At 51.0% G+C, this 22,980-nt stretch overlaps 1 protein-coding gene across 3 annotated transcripts in view; it reads left to right on the top strand.

The window, feature by feature from the left end:
• LOC133345252 (double-stranded RNA-specific editase 1-like) overlaps positions 1 to 22,980 on the top strand; it is a 212,762-nt gene that overhangs the window by 143,448 nt on the left and 46,334 nt on the right. For all 3 annotated transcript variants that reach the window (XR_009755426.1, XR_009755425.1, XM_061555846.1), the window contains exon 5: positions 2,732 to 2,906. Coding sequence is in view for 1 of the 3 variants with exons in the window: in XM_061555846.1 (XP_061411830.1) it covers positions 2,732 to 2,906 (175 nt within the window). In the remaining 2 variants the exon portion in view is untranslated. The remainder of the gene's footprint in view (positions 1 to 2,731; positions 2,907 to 22,980) is intronic.

Genomic DNA, 22,980 nt, shown 5'->3' with positions numbered 1-22,980 from the left:
GTGCCAACACAGTAGTTACACAAGCACACGTACACCACCCCTGGTGTCAATCCACTGCTGGATTAGGGCCTTCCCAAACCGTGAAGGTTGCGGGAGTTAATGGTCAGTGCGTTTTCGGTGAAGGTGGCGGGTGGCGTGGGCGTAGCAGTACAGTACAACAATTCAGTTTTCTGCATTACCCCTCTCCTATCAAACAACCGAGCCCCCGACGCACCTGTTTGTATCACGGTGGGTGCCCGTCCAATGCAGGATCAGCCGCGCTTCGCTTCCGACAGTGGACACCGGTCATGGCCTCATGGGCACATTTGCAATGCACTACAGGAATAGGCGCTCGCTAATAGCTCTCGACCAAGCGCATCGTCCAGAGCCAGGCCGAGTCGGCGATCTGTCTGTCTTGGCGAATATGAGACGCAGCATCAGTCAGAGTATGGGGCCGTCCATAAATGACGTCACGCGATTTTTGACGATTTTTGACCACACCCCCCCCCCTTTGTCGCACGGCGTCACAAAAAGTCAGACCCCCCCCTCAAAAAATAAAACATGTTTCAAATCGCTTTAAACTATTGTCACTGTAGTGCGTATTTAATGTGGCGCTGCACTAGCTTTAAATGTGCATAGCTACAGCGGCTTCCAAAAAACAGAAGGAAGAGGGTTCCAGAAGCGTATCTGAAAGCGCGCAATGCGTGAGTGCAGACTGCGTGAGCGCGGACTGCGTGTGTGCGGACTGCGTGTGTGCAGACTGCGTGTGTGTAGACTGCGTGTGTGCAGACTGCGTGTGTGCACAATGCGTGTGTGTGGACTGCGTGTGTGCGAACCGCGTGTGTGCGTACTGCGTGTGTGCACAATGCGTGTGTGTGCGGACCGCGTGTGTGCGGACCGCGTGTGTGCACAATGCGTGTGTGTGGACTGCGTGTGTGCGAACCGCGTGTGTGCGTACTGCGTGTGTGCACAATGCGTGTGTGTGCAGACCGCGTGTGTGCAGACCGCGTGTGTGTGTGCGTAGGAGGCTGCGGGTAGCGGCGATGCAGCGATTAGCGCACCGCGCTCCGAGTTTGATTCCCGCTCACGGCCAACATCAGTTATAAATATCAACACTCGTTATGGGCTTCCCCTAGGTCGACTCAGCCTTAAATGGGCACCTGGTGCCGTGTGTATAAACATCGGCGCTGGGAGAACAAAAGCGGCCGGCCGTAGTTCCGTCACCCCACTCTCGTCGTGCTCCGTTCCGAGCCATCACAGTTGCTCGCCGACAACAACACTTGCCCCAAACAGTCTGTTGGTTTACCCGGGACGCCTTTGCGTTTGTTATGAACCGGAGCACAGCGCGCGGAGGTTTGCAGTCACACGTTTGAGATAACGCGACGCGCAGCGGGCCCTGACCGTGCCGCGTATCTTTCCCCAACCCGTGCCGTCTCGGCTCCCAATCAACTTATTTTCTGAAGCTTTTATTCGAGTAATTTCTCACAGCGCCATTCCTCTGTGATGCTCAAATTGTTCTCCCCGGCTGAGACATCCGCCCGCCTCCTAACGCGGACGCGAGATTTTAATTTAGTTCCTGCGTGGGAGCGGATTGGGTTCGCTTCGTGCCGTTTGACGTGGGACCCCCCCCCCCCCCGCAGCCCGCCCCCCCCCGTGGCCTCGTGGTGGAGAAGGGGGTGGGGAGCTCAAGGGGGCTGGATGATAATGATGATGATCGTGGCGGCTTTCTGTACAGAGGAAGTCGCGACTGAAATGGTGATGGTGCAGTTGATGGGGAGGATGATGTTTGTATGTTGAACTTCTTTCGCACCCTACGTAGGCAACCGTGCTAATCGACGGTGCGGATGATGATGGTTAAATTGACGAAGATCCGATTATATGACCGTGTGGACGATGGGCGTTGGGTGTATGCATCGTGATGATGTAGTTGACAGGGAGGTTTGTTGATTGTGGCAGTAGTGCACCCCAGGAGTTATTGTAATGTGGATGTGATGATCTAAAAAATATGGCTGATCTAAATGATGATGACTATAATGCAGCAGACAGGAAGGTTGATGATGTCTGATGATGAAGGGGGATCGGGTGGAGGGGGTCCCAAAAACATTCAATGCTAAATTAAGCCACTGGTAATGATGGTGATGGTGGTGATGCTGCTGCTGATGATGGTGGCGATGATGGTAATGATGGTGATGATGATGGTGATGTTGATGATGGTGATCATGATGATGTTGGTGATGATCATGGTAATAATGGTGAAGACGACGGTGGTGATAATGGTAAAGATAATGGTGGTGGTGATGGTGGTGATGATGGTGGTGGTGGTGATGATGATGATGGTGGTGGTGATGATGATGATGGTGATGATAATGGTGGTGATGATGGTGGTGGTGGTGATGATGATGTTGGTGATGATGGTGGTGATGATGGTGGTGGTGGTGATGATGATGTTGGTGATGATGGTGGTTATGATGATCATGGTAATGATGGTGAAGACGACGTGGGTGATAATGGTGAAGATAATGTTGATGATGGTGGCGATGATGGTAATGATGTTGATGATTATGGTGATGTTGATGATGGTGATCTTGATGATAGTGAGGATTTTGATGATGGTGATCATGGTGATGATGTTGATCATGATGATGGTGATGATGATCATGGTAATAATGGTGAAAACCACGGTGATGATAATGGTGAAGATAATGGTGATGATGATGATGATGCGTGCGTGCGTGCGCTGTGCCCACTGCAGGCGACGGGGGTCCCGCGAGCGAGGCGCGCGTCGTCTGCCTGGCCACGGGCACCAAGTGCCTACACGGGGAGTTCATGAGCGTGGCGGGCCTGGCGCTCAACGACTGCCACGCCGAGGTGGTGTGCCGCCGCGCCCTGCTGCGCTACCTCTACTCCCAGCTGCAGCTGCTCAGCAGGTCACGCGTGGCGCCGCACACACCAACACAGCGATGCTCACGCCGTACGGCCCATCAACAGACGGTGGGGGCGAGTGCACCACGCGCGTTGAACTTATTTCGCACCGCGCGTAGCCAACCGTGCTAATCGGCCGCCTTTGTCTCGCCAGTGCTGATGTTAACGCACAAACACAATGATGCCCCCCCCCCCCCCTCTCCTCTCCCTTATAGCCCTTGGACAGGCTGTTGGGGCAAGTGCTTTTAGCGATGAGCAACCCATGCAGGCAGGTACGGTGTACCTATGAGAGAGGGGATTGTTTGTTTGTGTGTAGTTTCTTGTAGGTTTCTCGCACCTCCGTTTTGCACGGTTGGCTACGTGCGGTGAAAAAGAAGTTCAGCATAGTTAAATTCGCAATTACATACTCAGCCGCCTTTGTCTCCCGAGTGACGATGTTTATATGCAAAGATCCATCTATAGTTCTAGATTTGAAGCTTTCGTGACTGCAAGGATTCATATTCTTAGGTTTTTTCGATAAAGTCACGTAGGTAAAAAATTTAAATTAATAAAAGTAAAATAACAGTACAAATACTGTTTCTTGGAATTTCTCTCACTTGATACAGCTATCGTACTGTGACGGTCCCACCTGAAGATGGAAGCTTGTGTTGCCTCCGAAACGTCGTGATTTTATTTATTTATTTTACTTTTATTAATTTACATTTTTTACCTACGTGACTTCACCCAAAAAAAAACCTAAGAATATGAATCCATCTATAGCTTTAGAGTCGGATGAAGGCCAACATGGTACACGAGTGGTTCGGTGCGGCTAGCACCACGGCCAGTGGCGTAGTGTGCATGGCACGGGGCCCTGCCTCCCATCGATTCTGTGAATCGCGATTTGATTGATCATCTCCATTCTTCACTCGCGGCCTCGTCTTCGCCGTCTCGTCTGCGTTGTTGCGCAAGTGCCCGTAGCTCCGGTCCGCTCCGTCGGCCCCGAGCGGAAGAGCCGCGTCATCGTCCGTCGGCGCACAACGTTACATGGCGGCGTGAGCGATAGATTTGCATCCACACGACGACGTTCGCACGAGCTAGTGGGCGAGTAGGCGGGGGTGAGTGTTGGGTGTGGTGGTCGTACGGGGTGGGTGGGGAGGTGGGCGATAAAGACCTTCCTTGTCCGACGTGGTTTAGCTTCTTCTTGGTTCTTTCGGTAAAGTCACGTAGAAGGGAAATAATAAAATAATAAAAATAAAACATAAAATAATTCTCACGACGTTTCGGCCACAACGCAAGCAGCCGTCCTCAGGTGAAGACCAGGTCTGTGGCCGAAACGTCGTGAGAATTATTTTGTTACGTTTTATTTTAATTACTTTATTATTTCCCTTCTACGTGACATTACCGAAAGAACCAAGGAGATGAATCCCTGCAGTCACGAAAGCTTTAAATCGTGGTTTAGCTTTTCGCCGCTAACGGCCCTCCCCCCCCGCGTCACGCTTTGCCCGGGATGTGCCGCGTGCGCGAGACTCGTCACCGTGGCAGCACTCCGCCTTCGCCACGCATTCAGTCACTCACCCGCTAACAACCCTCTATTTACACACCGAGCGTCTCTTCGAGGCGGGCATGGGCGATGGAAGCGATTCCCCACAACACGCGTTCCGTAAGGTCGATGAATCCGCTGATGCATCAATCCGCTGCTGGATGAGCTCATGTGACCACTCCATCTCCGCGCGTTCCCTCCTTGAGCTGCCACATCGTGACGAGTCTAAACTCAACCGAGCTGTAGAGCTCTTTTTCAGAAGCGACCTGTCCGTCAATGATAGCTCAACGAAAGTGGCTTATCGTGTGGACATTTAAAGCAGCCAAATAATCTGAACGCGTGTTTGCTAAGTGGGAAGGTAAAAACCGGAGGAGCCAGAGAAAAAGCCACGTGACCACGGGGAGAACATGCAAACTCCACATATCCAGTCGTCAGGGTCGAGATCGGGATCGGACTCATGACCTGCATCCCGGGCGAGGTAGTTAACATCTCGCCATCATGGAGGCCCTAGTCTTGACCATCGGCCACTGTCCATTCAAGCGACGAGTCCTGCCGATCCAGTTCGTACTCACAACAACAACCGCCATTCGCCACTAAGTGGCGGTGACGTCACCACGACGCTTGTGCCAGGCCATGTGCACCTTGAGGCCACGTGAAGTGTCGTACTCACACACACGCACACGCGGTCAACCATGACCTGTAAGTTCCTTCGTCATGATCCAGGAGTCCCATCGCAGCCCAGGATCGGCATCTCAGATTCTCTCTCCGTGTCTCTCTCCATGAGCGTCTATTCCGTGCATTCTTCTCGAGGCACACACCCTCCCTCTGCTCCTCCTGCCTACGGACTTGCACCGGTGGAATCTCTCCCCAGCCCTTCTCATTGCATCTCTTCGGTCTCTTCTCAACGCGTGAGCTGAGATCGTCCAGAAGCTCAACTTCCCTTAACGTCTCGAGAATATTAGCATCCGCAACTGTACATTCTTACGAGCTGCTTTGACAAGCGAGCATATAATTATGAAAATGCAATTGCAGGCAATTAGGTCGTGCGATTTCGAGAGTGATTTGGTTCATATTAATAGCGATGATGATGATGATGATTTGTGTGTTTGATAGAACACACGTTTCTCCGGGGCGTCTCAGAGCACTGCATAAGTGTGATAACCAAATTGCATCACATCTCACACATTTTAAAGGGCACCCCGAGCGGGAGCTGCCACCCTGTGCGACACTTGGCCTGCCAATCGCATGAGCGAGTCAGCGGTGAGCGTTGTTCGCTGCGTGTGATCTCAATGGAGTCATTTGCAGGGAGGTAATTGTTTAACAATTTTGACAAATTTTGACCTTGACGCCTGCACACAGCGGCCTGCTTCTCCACAATAGATATTGCTCGTGTTAGACCGCATGAATATAAATGTGTCGTTAAACCCGCCACCACCCGACACAGCCAATTGGTAATATTTGTCATGAAAACAAAACATGCCAATTATTTACTAGCTCAATACACCGGTGTGTTGGAGGGGTAAACCCACAACATTTACAATTCGAGTACGACGTTTCGCCGGTAATTACAACCAGCATCATCAGGCGGCGCCTGGTTATTTCCTTTGGGTTAATACGCAGACAGACACGTCAGTATTATCCCAGGTAGTCTGCCCGAATTCGAACCGCGGATTTCTCTGCAGCAGCTGATAGCCGGGGGCACACGTGGGCCCTGCCCAAGTGGCAAGCAGCACCGCGTGGCCCCAGCATCATCAGAATCTGTATTTGTACTGGAGGAATCCGATGAGCTGTAAAGCTCTTTTTCGCAGATGTCCCCACTCACTGGAGAGCGGCTTGCCACCCCCGCAGCTCTCTCCTGTTGGGCGACGATCGCAGCTCGGCCAACGCTGAAAATTGTTGCTTTTGAACTTTTAATGGCTTAAACATAATTTTTTTTATCGGTTAAATGAGGTTTACATTTTTAAAAATTACATTAAACAGACCAAAGTGAGCGAAGGTTTTGCAATCCAAACACGGAGTCCGCGAGTGAACACCCTGTCTCGGACCCATGCCTCTGGGTGGTGGTGGTGGTGGTGATGGTGTTTTTTTTAAATAATAAAATGCAATAATTGCTTTTAATGAGCGTGTCAATAATTGCTCAAGGATATTGCTGGTGGGGACTGCAAATTAGATTTTGGTGGCGCGTTTTTTTTTGCTTCATTTATTTGGCTACTTATATTTTATTATTACAGAATTTTTTTTTTAAAGGGTGGTGGTTGCAGTTGAGCATCGGGCTGCGCAGTGTCGCCGTAACGGGCGTGTGAGACACACAGTCTGGACGCTGCTGCTATTATCATCGCGATGCTCATCTCCCGGTTACAGCCCTGAACCGGTGGTGGAAATTCCACATTCCTATGGACAATGGGAGCGAGCCTCTCGTTAGGACCACCACTTGTGGACGTCCGCACAAAGTGGTGCTAATTGTATCGACCTCCGAGGGGGGGGGGGGGGGATGGGTGGTTACGACGACGATGGGCTGAGTGCAATCTTCCCAAGCAGAATTTGAACTCGCAAACCTGGTCTGGACGCACGCGAGGCCACCGAAGAGCAGCTGAGTCAGCCAGCCATCCCCCCCCCTCCCCGCCAGACCGCGCTGGTTAATAACACGGGTGGTGTTATCGGCGTCGCGGTGAAACACGCGGCTCCATCGGTCGAGAAAGGACTCGGGATGATCTGAGCGAGATCACGGGGTCGGACGTAGAGGAATTGGGGTCGCCGGAGAGCGCCTGTGTTACAATCACCGAGACGCGCGGCGCTGCTCTGGTCGGAGCGGAGCGAGGCGGGCGGGTGGGTGGGTGGCGCACAAATTCCCGGCCACGGCCGATGTCGGTGGGTGCGCAACCGTCCTGCACTGACCAGCGCGGAGAAGTATGGTCAAACCACCACCCCCTCCCCCACCCCCCCCCCCGACTGGTTTGGTGTGTGGAGGTCTTCATCCAGGAGTGGATTTACAAAGCGTTTAACATCATGCATAGTACCGCCGGTTCGATCTCCCGGCACGGAAGTTGAATGCCCCTCCCGTCCAATGGGTTACACACCACAGCTAGTCCATTCGGTGATACGCGTGTGGCGAAGTAAAATGTGCGTACTCCCACCGCTACCAAAGTCAGGCCGAGAAGTCAGTCGGGGATGCGTACCTTGCTCCCAAGAGCTCCCTCCGGTGGAGGTCCGACCGCCAGCGGCGGCGTGAGCGAGAACTTGCACGGCTGCGCCTCTAACTTTCACAAACCACGGCTGCCCCGCGCAGCCGTAGTTGGGCATCACAGCACTCACACGTGTGCTGCTGCTGTTGCTGCAGCTGATCGCAAACAGCAAGGACGACTCCCATCCTGTGCACGTGCAGTGCTCGCAGCCTCGTCTAAATCACCGACTCAGAAGAGATGCCGCATGTGTCGCAGATTGTGTTGGCAGCTGCGTTTGTTGCTGGTGGAGAGAGAACTCCCCCCCACCCACCCACCATTCACCCCGTCCGTCGCTATTATCAGAAGGTGTCAAGGGCAGGGAAAGAGACCTTTTCAAAAATCCGGGGGAGGTTGGAGATGCCCATGCCGCCGCCAGCTTGTATCGATAATGGCACGGGCGGCGAGCGATTTGTGAGCGGGAAGGAGGGATAGTGAGGGTGGGGAGAGGGGGGGGGTCCATTGTGTGCGAGCTGGCGGCTGCTGACCGGGCCGTGCCCTGCGCTAATGATAATGCATGCTCTCATCACGTTTGTCGATTGTTTCATTAATGGCTAATGAGGCGTGAGTCCCTGGGCACGGGGCTTCTGTCACCCGCTAACCCCGGCCACCCAGACACCAGCTGCTGCTGCTGATGCTGCCCGTGCCACTCCCGTCGATCCACCTCGCCCGCCCCTCTCATCGTCACCTCGCCGCGACAGCCTCCGCCACCGGCGCTGTGAAGACAAAGATCCCCCCCCCCGCCCCCTCCGTGTAGCTTTAATAGAGCTTTTGAGGGGGCAAGTGGTGTTAGCGAGCTACTTACTAAGGCCGGCACGCCACACGTGGGAGTCGGTGTGACGGAACCACGCGCCGACCGCACCAGGGACCTCATCCGAGGCTGAGTCGACGTAGGGGAGGCCCGGGAGTGGTTTAAATTATCGTCAGCGGTGAACTGGGGTCGCCGGGTTTGCGGTGCAGCGCACACCGCCACCACCACCGCTGTCGCCACTACAGCCAACGTCACCACTGGAAACGCATCGCCTTCCGTAGGCATAACACCACCACCAACCACCACAGCCACCAATATCAATACCCGCCATTCGCCACCAAGTGACTGTGACGTCATTACGACGCCTGTGCCAGGCCAGGTGCACTCCGAGGGCCACGTGACGTGTCGATGGGTCGCTGACAGGAGGTCACGGGACAGACCCAGGTGCGATGGGCTAACGGATTGAGATGGCTGGCAGATGCAGCAGCTGTGCCCCCTACTGTGTCAACTTTGCTGCATTTTATCCGCCGGGCGCTTCGATCGTTGTTGTGAGCGTCGTTCCTCTGCTCTTCGTTGTTGTTGGAGGGCGACTGCCTCCCACTGACCAAGTCGCGTCCTTCACGAGCCTCCTCCACAGCCACCACCAGTACCACCCGTGCCGCTACCACCACCACCAACACTCCCCAATCTCTGGCTCACTCGCCTCTCCCTGCTCACCAGCACGGAGAGGCGAGCGATGGCGAGTGTGGAGCAGCGGGGGGGGGGGGGGGGAGACCGAGAGGAACGCCGATCGACGGCGCAGAGACCGCGTTCCATTGAGTCGCCACCTTCGCGATCCAATGCATTGATCAAAATTGGAAGTCGCGATTCCATTTTTCCCCCCTTCCAATGCTGGTGGAATGTGACGCGCCTTGAGTGGCCGCGCAGAGATCCGCGCGAACCAATCGCGTGCATGCACCGTTACAGGTGTAGGCGCTCTTCCCCCTCCAACCCAGCTTAAATATACGCTGCCAAGCCTGGTGGTGTTCATTCAGACGCTGTCTTTCTGACAGACCTGTTCTTCAACTGAGGACGGCTGCTTGCGTTGTGGCCGAAACGTCGTGATAATTATTTTATTATGTTTTATTTTTATTATTTTATTATTTACATTCTACGTGACTTTACCGAAAGAACCAAGAAGGTGTAGAGGAGTAAAATGGGGACGTGACGTCAGGTGTGCCGTTCAGTGCGATGACGTCACGTCTCCTACGGTACTTAAGGGATACCCCGTGACGTAAGCGGGGTCACTGTGTGAACGGGTAGAGTAAGCAGGGTGAAGAGGGAACCAGGGGTAGAGAGAGGGATCGAGTGGTGAGTCTGGGGAGAAGCCGGTGGTAGCCGTAGAGGTGCTTCTCTCTCCGCTCGGTGGAGTCGGCAGAGTCAACGATCCGACACGAGAGAGAGAGAGAGACCAGAGCTAGCCGGCAGGGACCCGGACTCAGAGTAGGACCCCTAGCCCCTGGGAGTTGTGTACCCTGCTGTGTATTATTGATAAGCTTTAATAAACCCTGGCGAAAGCCCTTAACTTATCTCCATCTTCGAGTGCGTCCGTCGGAGCTACTCTACACAGGTACGCGAGGCCAGAACTCGATCCCCACTCGCGCACGATTCCGCGCCTTCGTGTCGCGAGCGCGGTCATCGACGTTAACCAATGAACTAATCCATCGCCACGTGACTGAACGGCTTTAATTACGACGCAACGAGGGATCGCTGGGCTGGGGGTGAGGGGCACAGATGCGAACGCATCTCAATTCTGCGAGGATGGGATCGGACGTAGACACGGAGATCATTTAAAACGGTGGTTTGTGTTGCGACGGTGTGGGGAAGGGAGGCCGTTTGGTGAAGGTGCGAATGAGAGCGTTTTGTCATTGTGTGAACTCGGGGGTGTAATGGTCCACACGCCCCCCCCCCCCACCCATCACCCCCCTCGCCCCGACTGTCACCCCCCTCGCCCCCACTCCCCGCAAATCGTTGTCACGATTCAAGTCCAGAATCAGATCTGTTTTCACGTTGCTATGCAATGCATGGGCCACGTAAAGCCATTACGTGCACCCTATCATCATCATCATCATCAGCAGCAGCAGCAGCATCAGCAGCAGCATCAAAAGCCGTGGTCTAGCCACTGGGTGAAGACTCCACCAGCTCTCACGGTCCTGATACTCGACATCTTTGAAACACATTTTTAAAGCTCGTAGGATTCCTCCAGTATAAATACATATTTAGATTTATGGTCCACATTCCGAATAGTCGGTTGTTGGTCAGGTCACCCTTCGTCCTCCGCCTGGTCTCCGGAAAGCGCACAGGCAAACGGATGGTTCGGAGTGGGAGTGATGCACGGGGAGTTCAGCTGAAACGCTCACAGATTGCCACCCTGCACCAACGGCGTGCTGTGAAGCAAGCAGCATCAGTAGCAGCAGCAGAAGCAGCAGCATCAGTAGCAGAAGCAGCAGCAGCATCAGATAATAATACACGGGTAGCAGCAGAAACAACAGCAGCAGCAGCATCAGCAGCACAAGTATCAGTAGCATATGCAGCAGCAGCAGCATCAGTAGCAGCAGCAGAAGCAGCAGCAGAAGCAGCAGCAGAAGCAGCAGCAACAGATAATAATACACTGGTAGCAGCAGAAACAACAGCAGCAGCAGAATCAGCAGCATCAGTAGCAGAAGCAGCAGCAACAGATAATAATACATGGGTAGCAGCAGAAACAACAGCAGCAGCAGCATCAGCAGCACAAGTATTAGTAGCATATGCAGCAGCAGTATCAGTAGCAGCAGCAGAAGCAGCTGCAACATATAATAATACACGCGTATCAGCAGAAACAACAGCAGCAGCATCAGCAGCACAAGTATCAGTAGAATATGCAGCAGCAGCAGCATCAGTAGCATATGCAGCAGCAGCAGCAGTAGCAGCACAAGTATCAGTAGCATGTGCAGTAGCAGCAAAATATTGTACACGGGCAGCAGCAGCAGCAGTCTGGTTCATCCAGCCTTATAATCATCATCATCAGCATTGTGCGTACGAATTAAAACAGTGCAGCCTTCATTTACGCAAGGTGAGGTCATGCCTTGTGCGTCTTCATAAACACCCAGAGGTGGAGCTGATGCAGTGAGTAGAAGGGGGGTGGGGCGCCGGGGCCGTGACGGGCAGCACTGGAAATCGACAATCGCAACATCAAATTTCGATTTAAAGCTTTCGTGACTGCAGGGATTCATCTTCTTGGTTCTTTCGGTAAAGTCACGTAGAAGGAAAATAATAAAATAATAAAACATAATAAAATAATTCTCACGACGTTTCGGCCACAACGCAAGCAGCCGTCTTCGAGAATGCAGAGTCATTCAGACTCTGTTTTCTCGACAGACCTGTTCTCCACCTGAAGACGGCTGCTTGCGTTGTGGCCGAAACGTCGTGAGAATTATTTTATTATGTTAATTTTTTATTATTTTATTATTTTCCTTCTACGTGGCTTTACCGAAAGAACCAAGAAGACGAATCGCAACATCGCTGCTCATCACCTGTGACGCCCAGCGGTCGCTCGTGCAGGAGTCTCCTGTCAATGCCACACGCCATCTGCTCTCGGTTCTGGACGTTGCGAGCTGGTGAGTGAATGAGCAGAGAGAGAGACAGAGAGAGAGACACAGAGTTGCAGTGGAAGGAATGTGGTACAAGGTGGTGTGAGTGGCGGTGAAGGTGATGTGTCTGGTGGTGGAGGCAATGGGACCTGTGGTGGTGGTGGTGCCAACCACTTTAGATACAAGAGCAGGAAGGGAAAACTGCTCCGAGGCGGACACCCTTGCCTAAAGGCCAAGCAGCTGTTGTGGGAACATGTGCCTGTACGCACGCGTGCTTACGCTTGCATAGAAATATATGCACAAACACGCACGCCCTTGTGGCACAAATACTTTTGGAGTATGAAGTTCAAGCTGGCACGATCACATGCACAAGCGCGCACGGACACACACACACACGTGCGCGCGTACGCAGGGATACGCGTGCGGCTCGCTGAACCTAGAGCATATCCGGTATCTCGTCTAATTCACCGTAATCAGTTTTTTTCTATATAAAAAAACATGCTAAAAACCGCGACATTCCTCACACACAGCACAATGTGCATCTTGGCAGCCGCGAGCGTCTCGTGGCTGCTGCCAGATGTTCTTTTTTTACTTTCTGGTTACACGTTTGCCCCCAGCGTCGCGAGCAAAAGCGTCGTCGAGCTCAGGGAGGGTAGCGCGCCTTGTCGCGCCTAATTCAAGTGGACGGAGCCATCCCCCCTCTACCGCCATGTCCGCCAGAAGAGACAGGTGCTCGGACCGCCACTCAGGATCGGGGGGGGGGGGGGGGGCAGTGACCAAGGACGTGGCGCGCGCGTGGCTGGACGAAGCCCGAGGCTGCTGGCCCAGCGTCAGCAAAAAAACTCCTGCGTTGGGTTTTATCTACTTTATAATATGTGTAGAAGGGGAATTTGTGAATGTGTGTGTCTGTTCGAAATTTCGATTTAAAGCTTTCGTGACTGCAGGGATTCATCTTCTTGGTTCTTTCGGTAAAGTCGCGTAGAATGGAAATAATAAAATAATAAAAATAAAACATAATAAAATAATTCTCACGACGTTTCGGCCACAGCGCAAGCAGCCGTCCTCAAGACGCTGTCTTTCTGACAGACCTGTTCTTCGCCTGAGGACGGCTGCTTGCGTTGTGGCCGAAACGTCGTGAGAATTATTTTATTATGTTTTATTTTTATTATTTTATTATTTCCATTCTACGTGACTTTACCGAAAGAACCAATAAGATCTGTTCGAAATGTTTAGCGTACTTCCCAACATGCAACACACTTTAAATTTGGCATGTCGGTAGTTTCCAGAATGTACACAATGCAAAACGTATAAAAATAGACTTTTGTAATTTGGTGGGGGGGGAGCGCAATAATGGATATAATATATTGCACGGCAAGTGAGCGGTGACGTCACATCTGTGATGTCACATCTGTGATGTCACCCGCATGCGGCAGCGTCACGCAGTGTGCCTGCTGACGTCACGCACCCCCCCACCCTCCGCATAGGACCGTGTATCCCGCACAAATGCGCGGCACTGCTGTCTCGATTTTTTAAGTCAACGCGACTATTTTCAGCTCGCTCTTTAATATAAAGCAGAAACAACATCTGTTTGTGTGAAGCAACAAAAACTCTCGAACGCTGAGCTCCGACATCATGAAATTTGCACAGCTGATGCTGCTGTCTGGAATTTCTAAGAGAACGCGACTATTTCAGCTCGCCACGTCATTCCCTTCCCGAGTTGCCTAAATCGACCTTATGTATAAGTGGGTTAAGGTTAAAATTTTCTTCAGTGAAAAACATCCGATTTAGTTAAATTGATTTGTTTCGGATTTTTTTCTTTTCTTGCAAGCATCAATTTTTATCAGAGTTTTTCAGTGAAATATAAGGGAATATGAAATTAATCCAAGACAAGAATCCAAGTCCCGGGCGAAGCCGGGTAGTAAAGCTAGTTGTTCATATATTGTCCTAAACCACCCCCAATTATATTCCACTTGTAACATGGGGAGGTGAATGCTTGGCATTACACCGAGGGGCAGAACGAGGGAGCCGAGATGGATAACATCTCGGTGGCGAGATGTTATCTCCCTCGCCTGGTATGCAGTAGGTCGGGGGTTTCTATTCCGACTCTGACGCCTGCTGCTGTATATTTGGAGTTTGTTTGTTCTTCTATCGCAGTGGTCGCGTGGATTTTTCTTCGGTTCCTCTGGTTTTTTCCCTCCACATTTAGAATAAACATCACGCGTTTAGATTTTGGCTTACCTGGTAAATGAAAAAAACATTTAAATATGAGGTATCTGCCGTGGAAATGGATCGACGAGATCCGCCCATGCGCATGTGCTGGATGTATATTGGGATCGTGAGAGAGTGAGAAACTCTTGAACTAAACGATTTCATTTATTATTTTACCAGGTAAGGCCCACTGAGCTACATAGCTCTTTTTCAGAAGCGACCTGGCCACAAATGATAACTCAACGAAGTGGCTTATGGTCATGTGAAAATGTATAGCAGCCAAATAACTCTAAACACACATTGATTGTAAAGGTGGAGAGAAAAACTGGAGGACCCGGAGAAAACTACACGCGACCACAGGAATAACATGCGAACTCTAAACACGCAGGCTTCAGGGGTCGGGATCGAACCCACGCCCCCGGCATATCAGGCGAGGGAGTTAACATCTCGCCACCACGGCGGGCCTGGGAAGAGTTTCATATCTTGGATTTACCGTGGCTGATGATTTAGATATTTGAAGCCACTGGAGCTATGCACTTTTAAATCTAGATTAAAAAGAATTTCTTTAGAACTGTTGTTTATGTTTAGCTAGCGGGAAGTACCCGGCGTTGCCCGGGTCAAAAAATATTTCAAACTTACTCTTAAAAATCTAGCAGCAGTGCATACTGACTGTGGTGGTTGCTGCTATGATTACAGCAATGCAAACTGACTGTGGTGGTACCTGCTATAACTACAGTAGTACATGCTGACTCTATAGCAGTATTTATCGACTCTATAGCACAAAGTACTCACCTGACAGAGTGGCGTGGTGAGGCCTAGTCCCGTGCAGAGCCTCTGGCCTCGCCTAGATTGTCCAGCCGGCCGAGGTGGCACCTTGGCAGGCTGGGGCTGGGCAGCTACCCCTGACCCCCCCCCCCCCCAGACACGATCTCCCCGGCTGTAATATCTACGGCCTATAGTGGTAGCATCTACCGACTGTATCGTAGTAACTGCACGCATCGGGGTGGGGGGGGGGGGGGGGACATGACACAGTGAAGAATTTACCTGAACGTTTAGTGTATATTTTTATAGCATTTTTAACACTAAATAAAATGTCCCCCTCACTCCCACCGAAGTCGTGCGACTTGGCATGGGCAGTCCTCCCCACCAAAGGTGCGTGAGTTGGTATGGTCGTGCATGCGTCACAAATAAATAAATAAAGATTAACGCACACAAATCGCACTAAATCGCTCATTAAACTAATTTAACGTTGACGGATGTGAAAAAGGAATAGCGCTTGCTCACAGCGGGGCTTACGGCATGGTACCTGCCTATTTTTATTTCACGTAAACTCCACTGATGGAGAGCCAAATCCTTCGCAAGCGTGCCAACACACAAACCCACACACAAACCTACACACAAACCCACACACAAACCCACAACAGACAATTTTTTACTTTTATATTTTTAGATTTGTTGCACTTCCTCGCACCTCTGATTAGCGCGTTTAACTACGTAGGGTGCGAAAGAAGTTCAACCAACATCCATGAAGATGGGATGAAGTTTTGTCTGGTTGATTCGGGTTGAAAATTGCAACTCGGTTCAAGCACAGGCAGGCGATAACCCGAATTTGAACCCAGGATCTCGGTGGTACTGGCCTCCGTGCAATTTTCCCTGAGTCACTCCGCCACCTCTGCCACCTCTAACCTCTAATTTATTGTCCGGGCGTGAGGGCCGGTATTGAGTGGACCCCCCCCCCCACCCTCTTCCCGCACCCCCAACCCCTCCCCTCCCACCATCACCACACGCCTGCAAAGACAACATTTCACAGACACTGGAACGCGACTCTCGTGAGCGTCGCTTCCCGATAAAGGGCAATGTTTTATATTAAATGTCCGCGACTTTGCGAATTAGAATTTTAAGTTATTGTGCCGCACGCAAAAAACATCACGTATATTGAAGGGGGGTAAAATTCCCCTCCAACTAGAGCATCGGGGCCCTCCTTATCTGGCGCGGTGAGATTCCAAATGGCTCGGTGTTCCGATTGCGATCATTGATCTCGCAAGCACACACACACACATGCATCAGCATGCTTGACGAATTTGAATGATTGTGGCGAGCAGGCAAATGGGGTTGGTGGATTGGTCGGCGTTGGTAGCCGAGGGTGGAAATTGACGGTGGACGCACACCGATGTGAAATTGAGGAGACGGCTCAAGAACGGATGGAGGATTCGAATCGTCGACGCGCTGGGGGTCGCCGTCTGCGCGGCGTCGTTGCCCCCCACCCACCCCGCCTCCGCTCTGCCTGGTAAAGCACCGAGGAACAGGTGTTGTGGAAGTCCCGCAGTGATCCGCCTCTCATTAATTAGCGCGAGCATTTGATGCAGGAATAACCTTCAAAGCCACTAATAAATAAATAAAGGGAACAACATTCTGTTACAATCAAAAGGTCAGATGGTGCACTTCTTTCTACCCGAGGACAATCGCGTGTTAAGTTAACGATGGTGGCCAACGTACGCACATGCCTGCCTAGCTTAACTAGCCACCTACCGATTCATTTATCTACCTGCCTGCCCGAGCAGATGTCTACCTACTGATCTGCTCATCTCTTTGCCTGCCTACCTACCTACCGTCGAGATAACTTGGACACGTGCGAATTTGTAAACCACCCCCGTGCAGGGGCACTTTTTTGTGCGGTTCACGGAAGCGCCGTGTGTTTGATATGAAGACTGCAGGGGCTGTTAGCGAGCACCTATTTAGGTCAGCATGGTGTACAACGTCATGAGTCGTGTGGCCAACGCCTCGCCCAGTCACATTTGTCCCCCCAAATGATGACCTTTACACACCGCGCCAGCTACTCATTAGAGGCTGAGTCGACCTAGGGGAGGCCCATGACCGGTTCAGATAATCGTCATTGGTGTTGGCCTTGAGCGTGTATCGAACTGGTTGCGGCCGGGGTTCATAAGCGCAGCTCACCGATCACTGCATCACAAAGATAAAGATCCCCGATATAGCCTTAACAGACTGTAGGGGCAAGTGCTGTTAGCGAGCACCTATGAAGGCCGGAACGGTACACGAGGGGGTTGGGTGGCCAGCACCATGACCGACCGCCTTTGTCTCCCTAGTGGCGATGTTTACACACTGCACCAGCTACTCATTTGAGACTGAGTCGACCTAGGGGAGGCCCAGGACCGGTTCAGATAATCGTCACTGGTGTTGGCCGTGAGCGGGAATCGAACCCGTGTCGCCGGGTTCATAGCGCAGCGCGCTAACCGCTACACTACCGCTCCCCACTGCATCACACACACACAGACAAGCGCGCGAGCGAACGCGTAAGCATGCATGCGCATCCACGGGTCCGTTGACCTCTCCGTGTCATTGAGAGCCATGAACTTTCGTTGGATTAGCAGGAATTGTATTCAGCTCGACATCTCTGATGGGCCGGTGAGCTCCTTAGCGGACGTCCGTGTGATTTAGCGCTGACGCCATCGGTATGGGGCGCACCTGTTTGTTCGTGCCGGATTATGCAGCCGCACGCCACGAGTTGAGCCATTCGCCTACGCCAGCCACGTGCGCACCGAGGGGTGTCACGATTCGACGATGAATGGGTTGAACGTTGATTGTTAAGCGCACAGCGCACGCGTTGAATCTCGTGCGTGAAAAACAAAAACAAAATCCATGTTTTCGATTCATAAGCGGCACATGCACCTGGCAGCCGCTAGAGGCCGCAACATCCAACCCAGCTTAAAAAACAGGCTCGAGTCTACATCATAGACTGCCAGTACACTTACCGAGGTTAAGAACCAGGCTACAGTCTACATCATAGACTGCCAGTACGCTCACCGAGGCTTTTAACCAGGCTACAGTATACATTATAGACTACCAGTACACTCACCAAACTTAATGGTCAGGCTACAGTCTACATTATAGATTGCCAGTAAACTCACTCCGATTAAGAACCAGGCTACAGTCTACATTATTGTTTTTTATTATTATTTTTATTATTATTTTTATTTTCGTTCACTTCATTTTTTATTGTTATTTTTCTATCTACGTGACTTTACCGAAAGAACCAAAGAATTTCCACCGCGGTGTTAAAAAGAAGTCGTCTATTGTCGAACTTGCGACCGTCAAGCGTGACAATCCGCGTGCACAGTGCGTGCTATTTACGCCGTGTACGTGTGTGACCACGTGTTTGGGAGCGACCGAGTGGGGAGTGGGTGGCAGAGAGGGAGCCTGTGTGTCTTCGTCTTTGTGGGGAGCGGTTGGGCAGTGGTTTGCGCACAGCGCCGCAAACCCCGGGCGCCTTGACTTCAATTCCTGACCTCGGTTAACATCTGCGGCGAGCGGTATCCGAACACGTTTTTTGGTATCTCTCCTAGATCGACTCAGCCTTAAATGGTTATCACATGTCGCGTGTAAACATCATTGCTGGGGAAACAAAAGCGATTGCGCGCGACCACGACACCTCGTCGTGCATCGTGTCGACCTCAAGAGGCGCTCGCTAACTCGCGAGATGTGGGTTTATCTCCGGATATTTTTTAAATTCCTCCTCCACCAGTGTTCCCCGCGAGCTTTCAGAGGGGATCCACTTCAGCTGATGAGACATCGGTGTGAGCGCCGCCGCACATTTGAAACCTATTTGGCTTTGACGGCGGTGGCCAGCATTGGCCTTGCAATGAAGAACGCTGCACTCCACGGCGACTTACGCACGCCCGTTACACTGCCACCTGCCCCCGAACATTCGGTGTGTCTAGATTTGAAGCTTTCGTGACTGCAAGGATTCATACTCTTAGTTCTTTCGTTAAAATCACGTAGGTAAAAAATTTAAAAAACATAAAAATAAAAACAATAAAATCACGACGTTTCGGAGGCAACACAATCTTCCGTCATCCGGTGAAACTGATACAGATATTTTGCTGTGACAGTTTCACCTGATGACGGAACTTGCGTTGCCTCCGAAACGTCGTGATTTATTGTTTTTATTATTTTTTTATTATTTTTTATTAATTTTAATTTCATTTTTTTACCTACGTGACTTTACCGAAAGAACTAAGAGTATATTCGGTGTGTCGGCAAGAGCCCGCTGCAAACGCTCCCCGAGACTGGCTGAGGATCGCTTGAGCAGATTTACTCCTACACTCGAATCCCCAGGGCGCCCGCTCGGGCCGTATCGAGAGCGACAAGCTTCGGAAGCGCGCGCGCGAACGCGAGGAGAGACAGAGAGAGAGAGACAGAGCGAGCGAGCGAGCGCAAGGCGGGTTGCGTTTGATTTTATTTCTTCTCCGATATTCGCGCGCGTGTCGCGGCCCCCCAGTAAAACTCGCGCCGACACGCGGGTCCGCGGGGAGCCGTGAAGCGAGCGGTAAGTGACCACTCCGCAGCTCGTAACTCGAGTCCCCGTTGCTTATGGACGTGTTTTTGCCAGCGGGAAAGCCACGCCACGTGCAAGTCGCCACACAAGACAAACAAGACAAAGACCCCCACCCGCGTGTAGCCTTAACAGGCTATTTCTAGATTTGAAGCTTTCGTGACTGCAATGACTCATATTCTTAGGTTTTTTCGGTAAGGTCACGTAGGAATTTTTTTTGTTAAATTAATAAAAATAAAATAAAAATAAAATAAAAAATCACGACGTTTCGGAGGCAACGCAAGCTTCCGTCTTCAGGTGGACTTTACCGAAAAAACCTAAGAACCTTAACAAACTGTTGGGGCAAGTGCTGTTAGCGAGCACCTATGAAGGCCGGAACGGCATACGAGGGGGTGGGTGGCCAGCACCACGCTCGACTGCCTTTGTCTACCTAATAGCGATGTTTACACATTGCACCAGGTACTCATTTGAGGCTGAGTCAACCTACGGGAGGCTCGGGACCGGTTAAGATAAACGTCACTGGTGTTGGCCGTGAGCGGGACTCGTTCTCGGGTCGCAGTGTTCGTAGCGCAGCGTAGCACTAACCGCGACACTACCGCTCCCCACACACACACACTCACGCCTTTTTGGGGCCGTCCATAAATGACGTCACGCACCTAGGGGGGGGGGTCAGACATTTGTGACGATGTGTGACGAGGTGTGAGGGGGGGGGGTTGAGAAATGTGACGTCACATCAAAATGCGCAACTTTAAATAAATATAACGCCACATTAAATACGCACGACAATGACAACAGTTTAAAGCGATTTGAAGCACGTTTTATATTTTTTCTTTGGGGGGGGGGGGGGGGCAGAGCTTTGTGACGTCATTTGATGGGGGGTCTGACTTTTTGTGAGGCCGTGTGACGAAGGGGGGGGGGGGGGTCAAAAATCGTCCAAAATCGCGTGACGCCATTTATGGACGGCCCCTTTCGCAAATAGGCTTTTAGGACCACGTATTGTGGAGCAAAACTACATAAAACCCCATCGTCAAAAGCACTGCCCATAGCGATATCTCCTCTATGAAGAGAGCCATTGTCCCGAAATACCACCCATCATGATGTACTCGCCTATAGTCCGCCCAAGGGCGGGTGTATATTGCAGTTAATCTGAAATATTCTATCGAAAATATTGACCCACTTATGAATATTATTGAGGTCGGTGGGGTCCACATGAGTGACGTCATCAGCTCATGATTATTGATGAGGTGGGGGGAGCTCCATGTGGAGTGACGTCATCCGCTCATGATTATTAAGGAGGGGGGTGCCTCACGTCATCCGCTCATGATTTTCAATGAGGGGGGGTGGGGGGGCTCATGTGCAGTGACGTCACGCGCGAGTACTCGCCGACAGCTGAAATGCCCCTCAGCAGGCGTGGGGTAAAGCAGCACACGTGTCCCCGACAGAAGCAAGAGCCCTCTCCAACGTAATGGAACACAAAATAGGGGCTCTGCAAAATAATGCAAGTGGCACTTTTTGCTGTCTCGCACCCCCCTATGAAAGAGCCTCTTTGTAAACGATGTTTCTGGTATTGCCTGCTGGTGCAAAGTAATGTAAATGTTTTTTTATTGCCTACGCACGAGCATCCAACATAAAGCTGGCCATGAGAAAAGCATGGAGTTGCCAAATTCAGTCCCACCACTTTTAAAGATTGTCCTTGCGTCTTGTTAATGGACATCACAAAGCTGAGCTGGATGGGGAATTGAAGCCTCTTAAATTCCAAGACTGTGTCATTTGAGATTATAGTTACGCGAGGGAGAAAGACGTCTTGACCTTTAAAATTGGCTGTAATGATTGTCGCTTTGAGAACATTTTTTATGTAATTATTTCACAATCAACCTAGTGCCATTGCAAAGTCTAGGTGGGTCCAAGTTACTCAAGAGCAGGAAAGGTGCCCCGATTTTTAGTAGCAAGTTGTGTGGTGGGACACCCTGGGATCTGCAGAGAGTTCAAGAATTCAACAGGAGAGTGAACAATTTGGTCATGGTCCAACACTGAGTCAATAGATTTGTAGGACATGTGCTCTCCATATAATTTCTGCAACAACATAGAATTTATTCTGTGAACAGCATCATTTTTAGGAGCCAAAATGGCCCTCTCCCGTAGTCAGAGAACATCTTGAAAGTGTTGTCGCATGTTTGGGTACACTTTTTCCTCCAGTTTCTCTTGAGAAGTGCAACGAAAGGATGCCTTTAGACATGGTGATAACTCCATCTGTGACTTTAGAAATAATTCTTCCATTCCCAATATCAAGAAGAGCTTCAGCAAAGTTTCCTGCCTCTTGGTCTCCGTGGAGATATACACGCATGTAGTTAGTCTCAGTTTCATTACGTGCCTCCAGAGGAACGATGACTGGATGCAGGCATTTAACTCATCAGTTTTGGTTCCCCGAAGTACCACAGGTAAGGTTTGTCGGAAGTCACCAGCCATGAGAAAAGTGACACCACCCATAATCCTGGAATTGTCGCGGAGGTCCTGCAAAGTGGTGTTGACAGCCTCAAATGCTCCCTTGTGGGACATGGTGCATTTATCCCACACTATCAATTCACAATTAACCAGGACTTGTGCAAGGCCAGTCCCCTTTGAAATATTGCAAAGAGGGTTTTCTTCATAATATAGGTTTTTGGGTTAGATCGCAATATTTATAAATGTGTCGTAACCCTCCACCACCCGACACGGCCAAACAGTAAAAAATGTGTCACGTTTTTCAAAGGACAAAATAATTCACTTCTTTAGCCCACCGGTAATCAACAGCATAAAAAAATTTGAGTAGTACGACGTTTCGCTGATAATTACAATCAGCTTCATCGGGCAAGAATGGTGAAGCTCTCCTGTTGCTTCCGGTCTTAAATAGAGCAGCATCAGGGTGACGTCATCATTTAATTCAATTCAGGCTTTTCTTGTCGGGATAGATCTAATGGAAGCTTGCATGTGGAATGGGCAGTTCTTCCTCCAGTAAGCAGAGTTGCCGCAATCCCTGACGATGCCACAGCCAGAGCAATTTTCTCCCTCTGGCGAACCTTAGCCAGGAGCAGGTTGAGAAGAAAGGTCTTCCCAGTACCACCAGGTGCGTCAAGGAAAAATATGCCTCCATTTTTAGACTCAATGTCTTCCGAGATTTTCGTGTAGGCCTCTCTTTGTGCATCCATCAGCTTTGGTTTATTGTCCACAATACATTTTAGAAGCTGTAAACCATCATAGGATATTTTGCGTAGGTTTTCTTGGCCAAGGGCATGCAGCTTGTCACTGGAGGGTGTTGGTAGTCCGATAGACGTCACCCTGCTGCTGCTCTATATAAGAACGGGAGACAGAGCAGAGCCTCACCATTCTGGCGAATTGCCCTATGATGCTGGATGCAATTACCAGCGAAACGTCGTACTCAAAAATTG

Source organism: Lethenteron reissneri, chromosome 21 (assembly GCF_015708825.2).
Source record: "Lethenteron reissneri isolate LAM-NWPU_2019-01 chromosome 21, ASM1570882v1, whole genome shotgun sequence".
NCBI lineage: Eukaryota > Metazoa > Chordata > Hyperoartia > Petromyzontiformes > Petromyzontidae > Lethenteron > Lethenteron reissneri.
The sequence above is the reverse complement of the archived record's forward strand: the minus strand, read 5'-3'. Positions and strand labels throughout refer to the sequence as shown.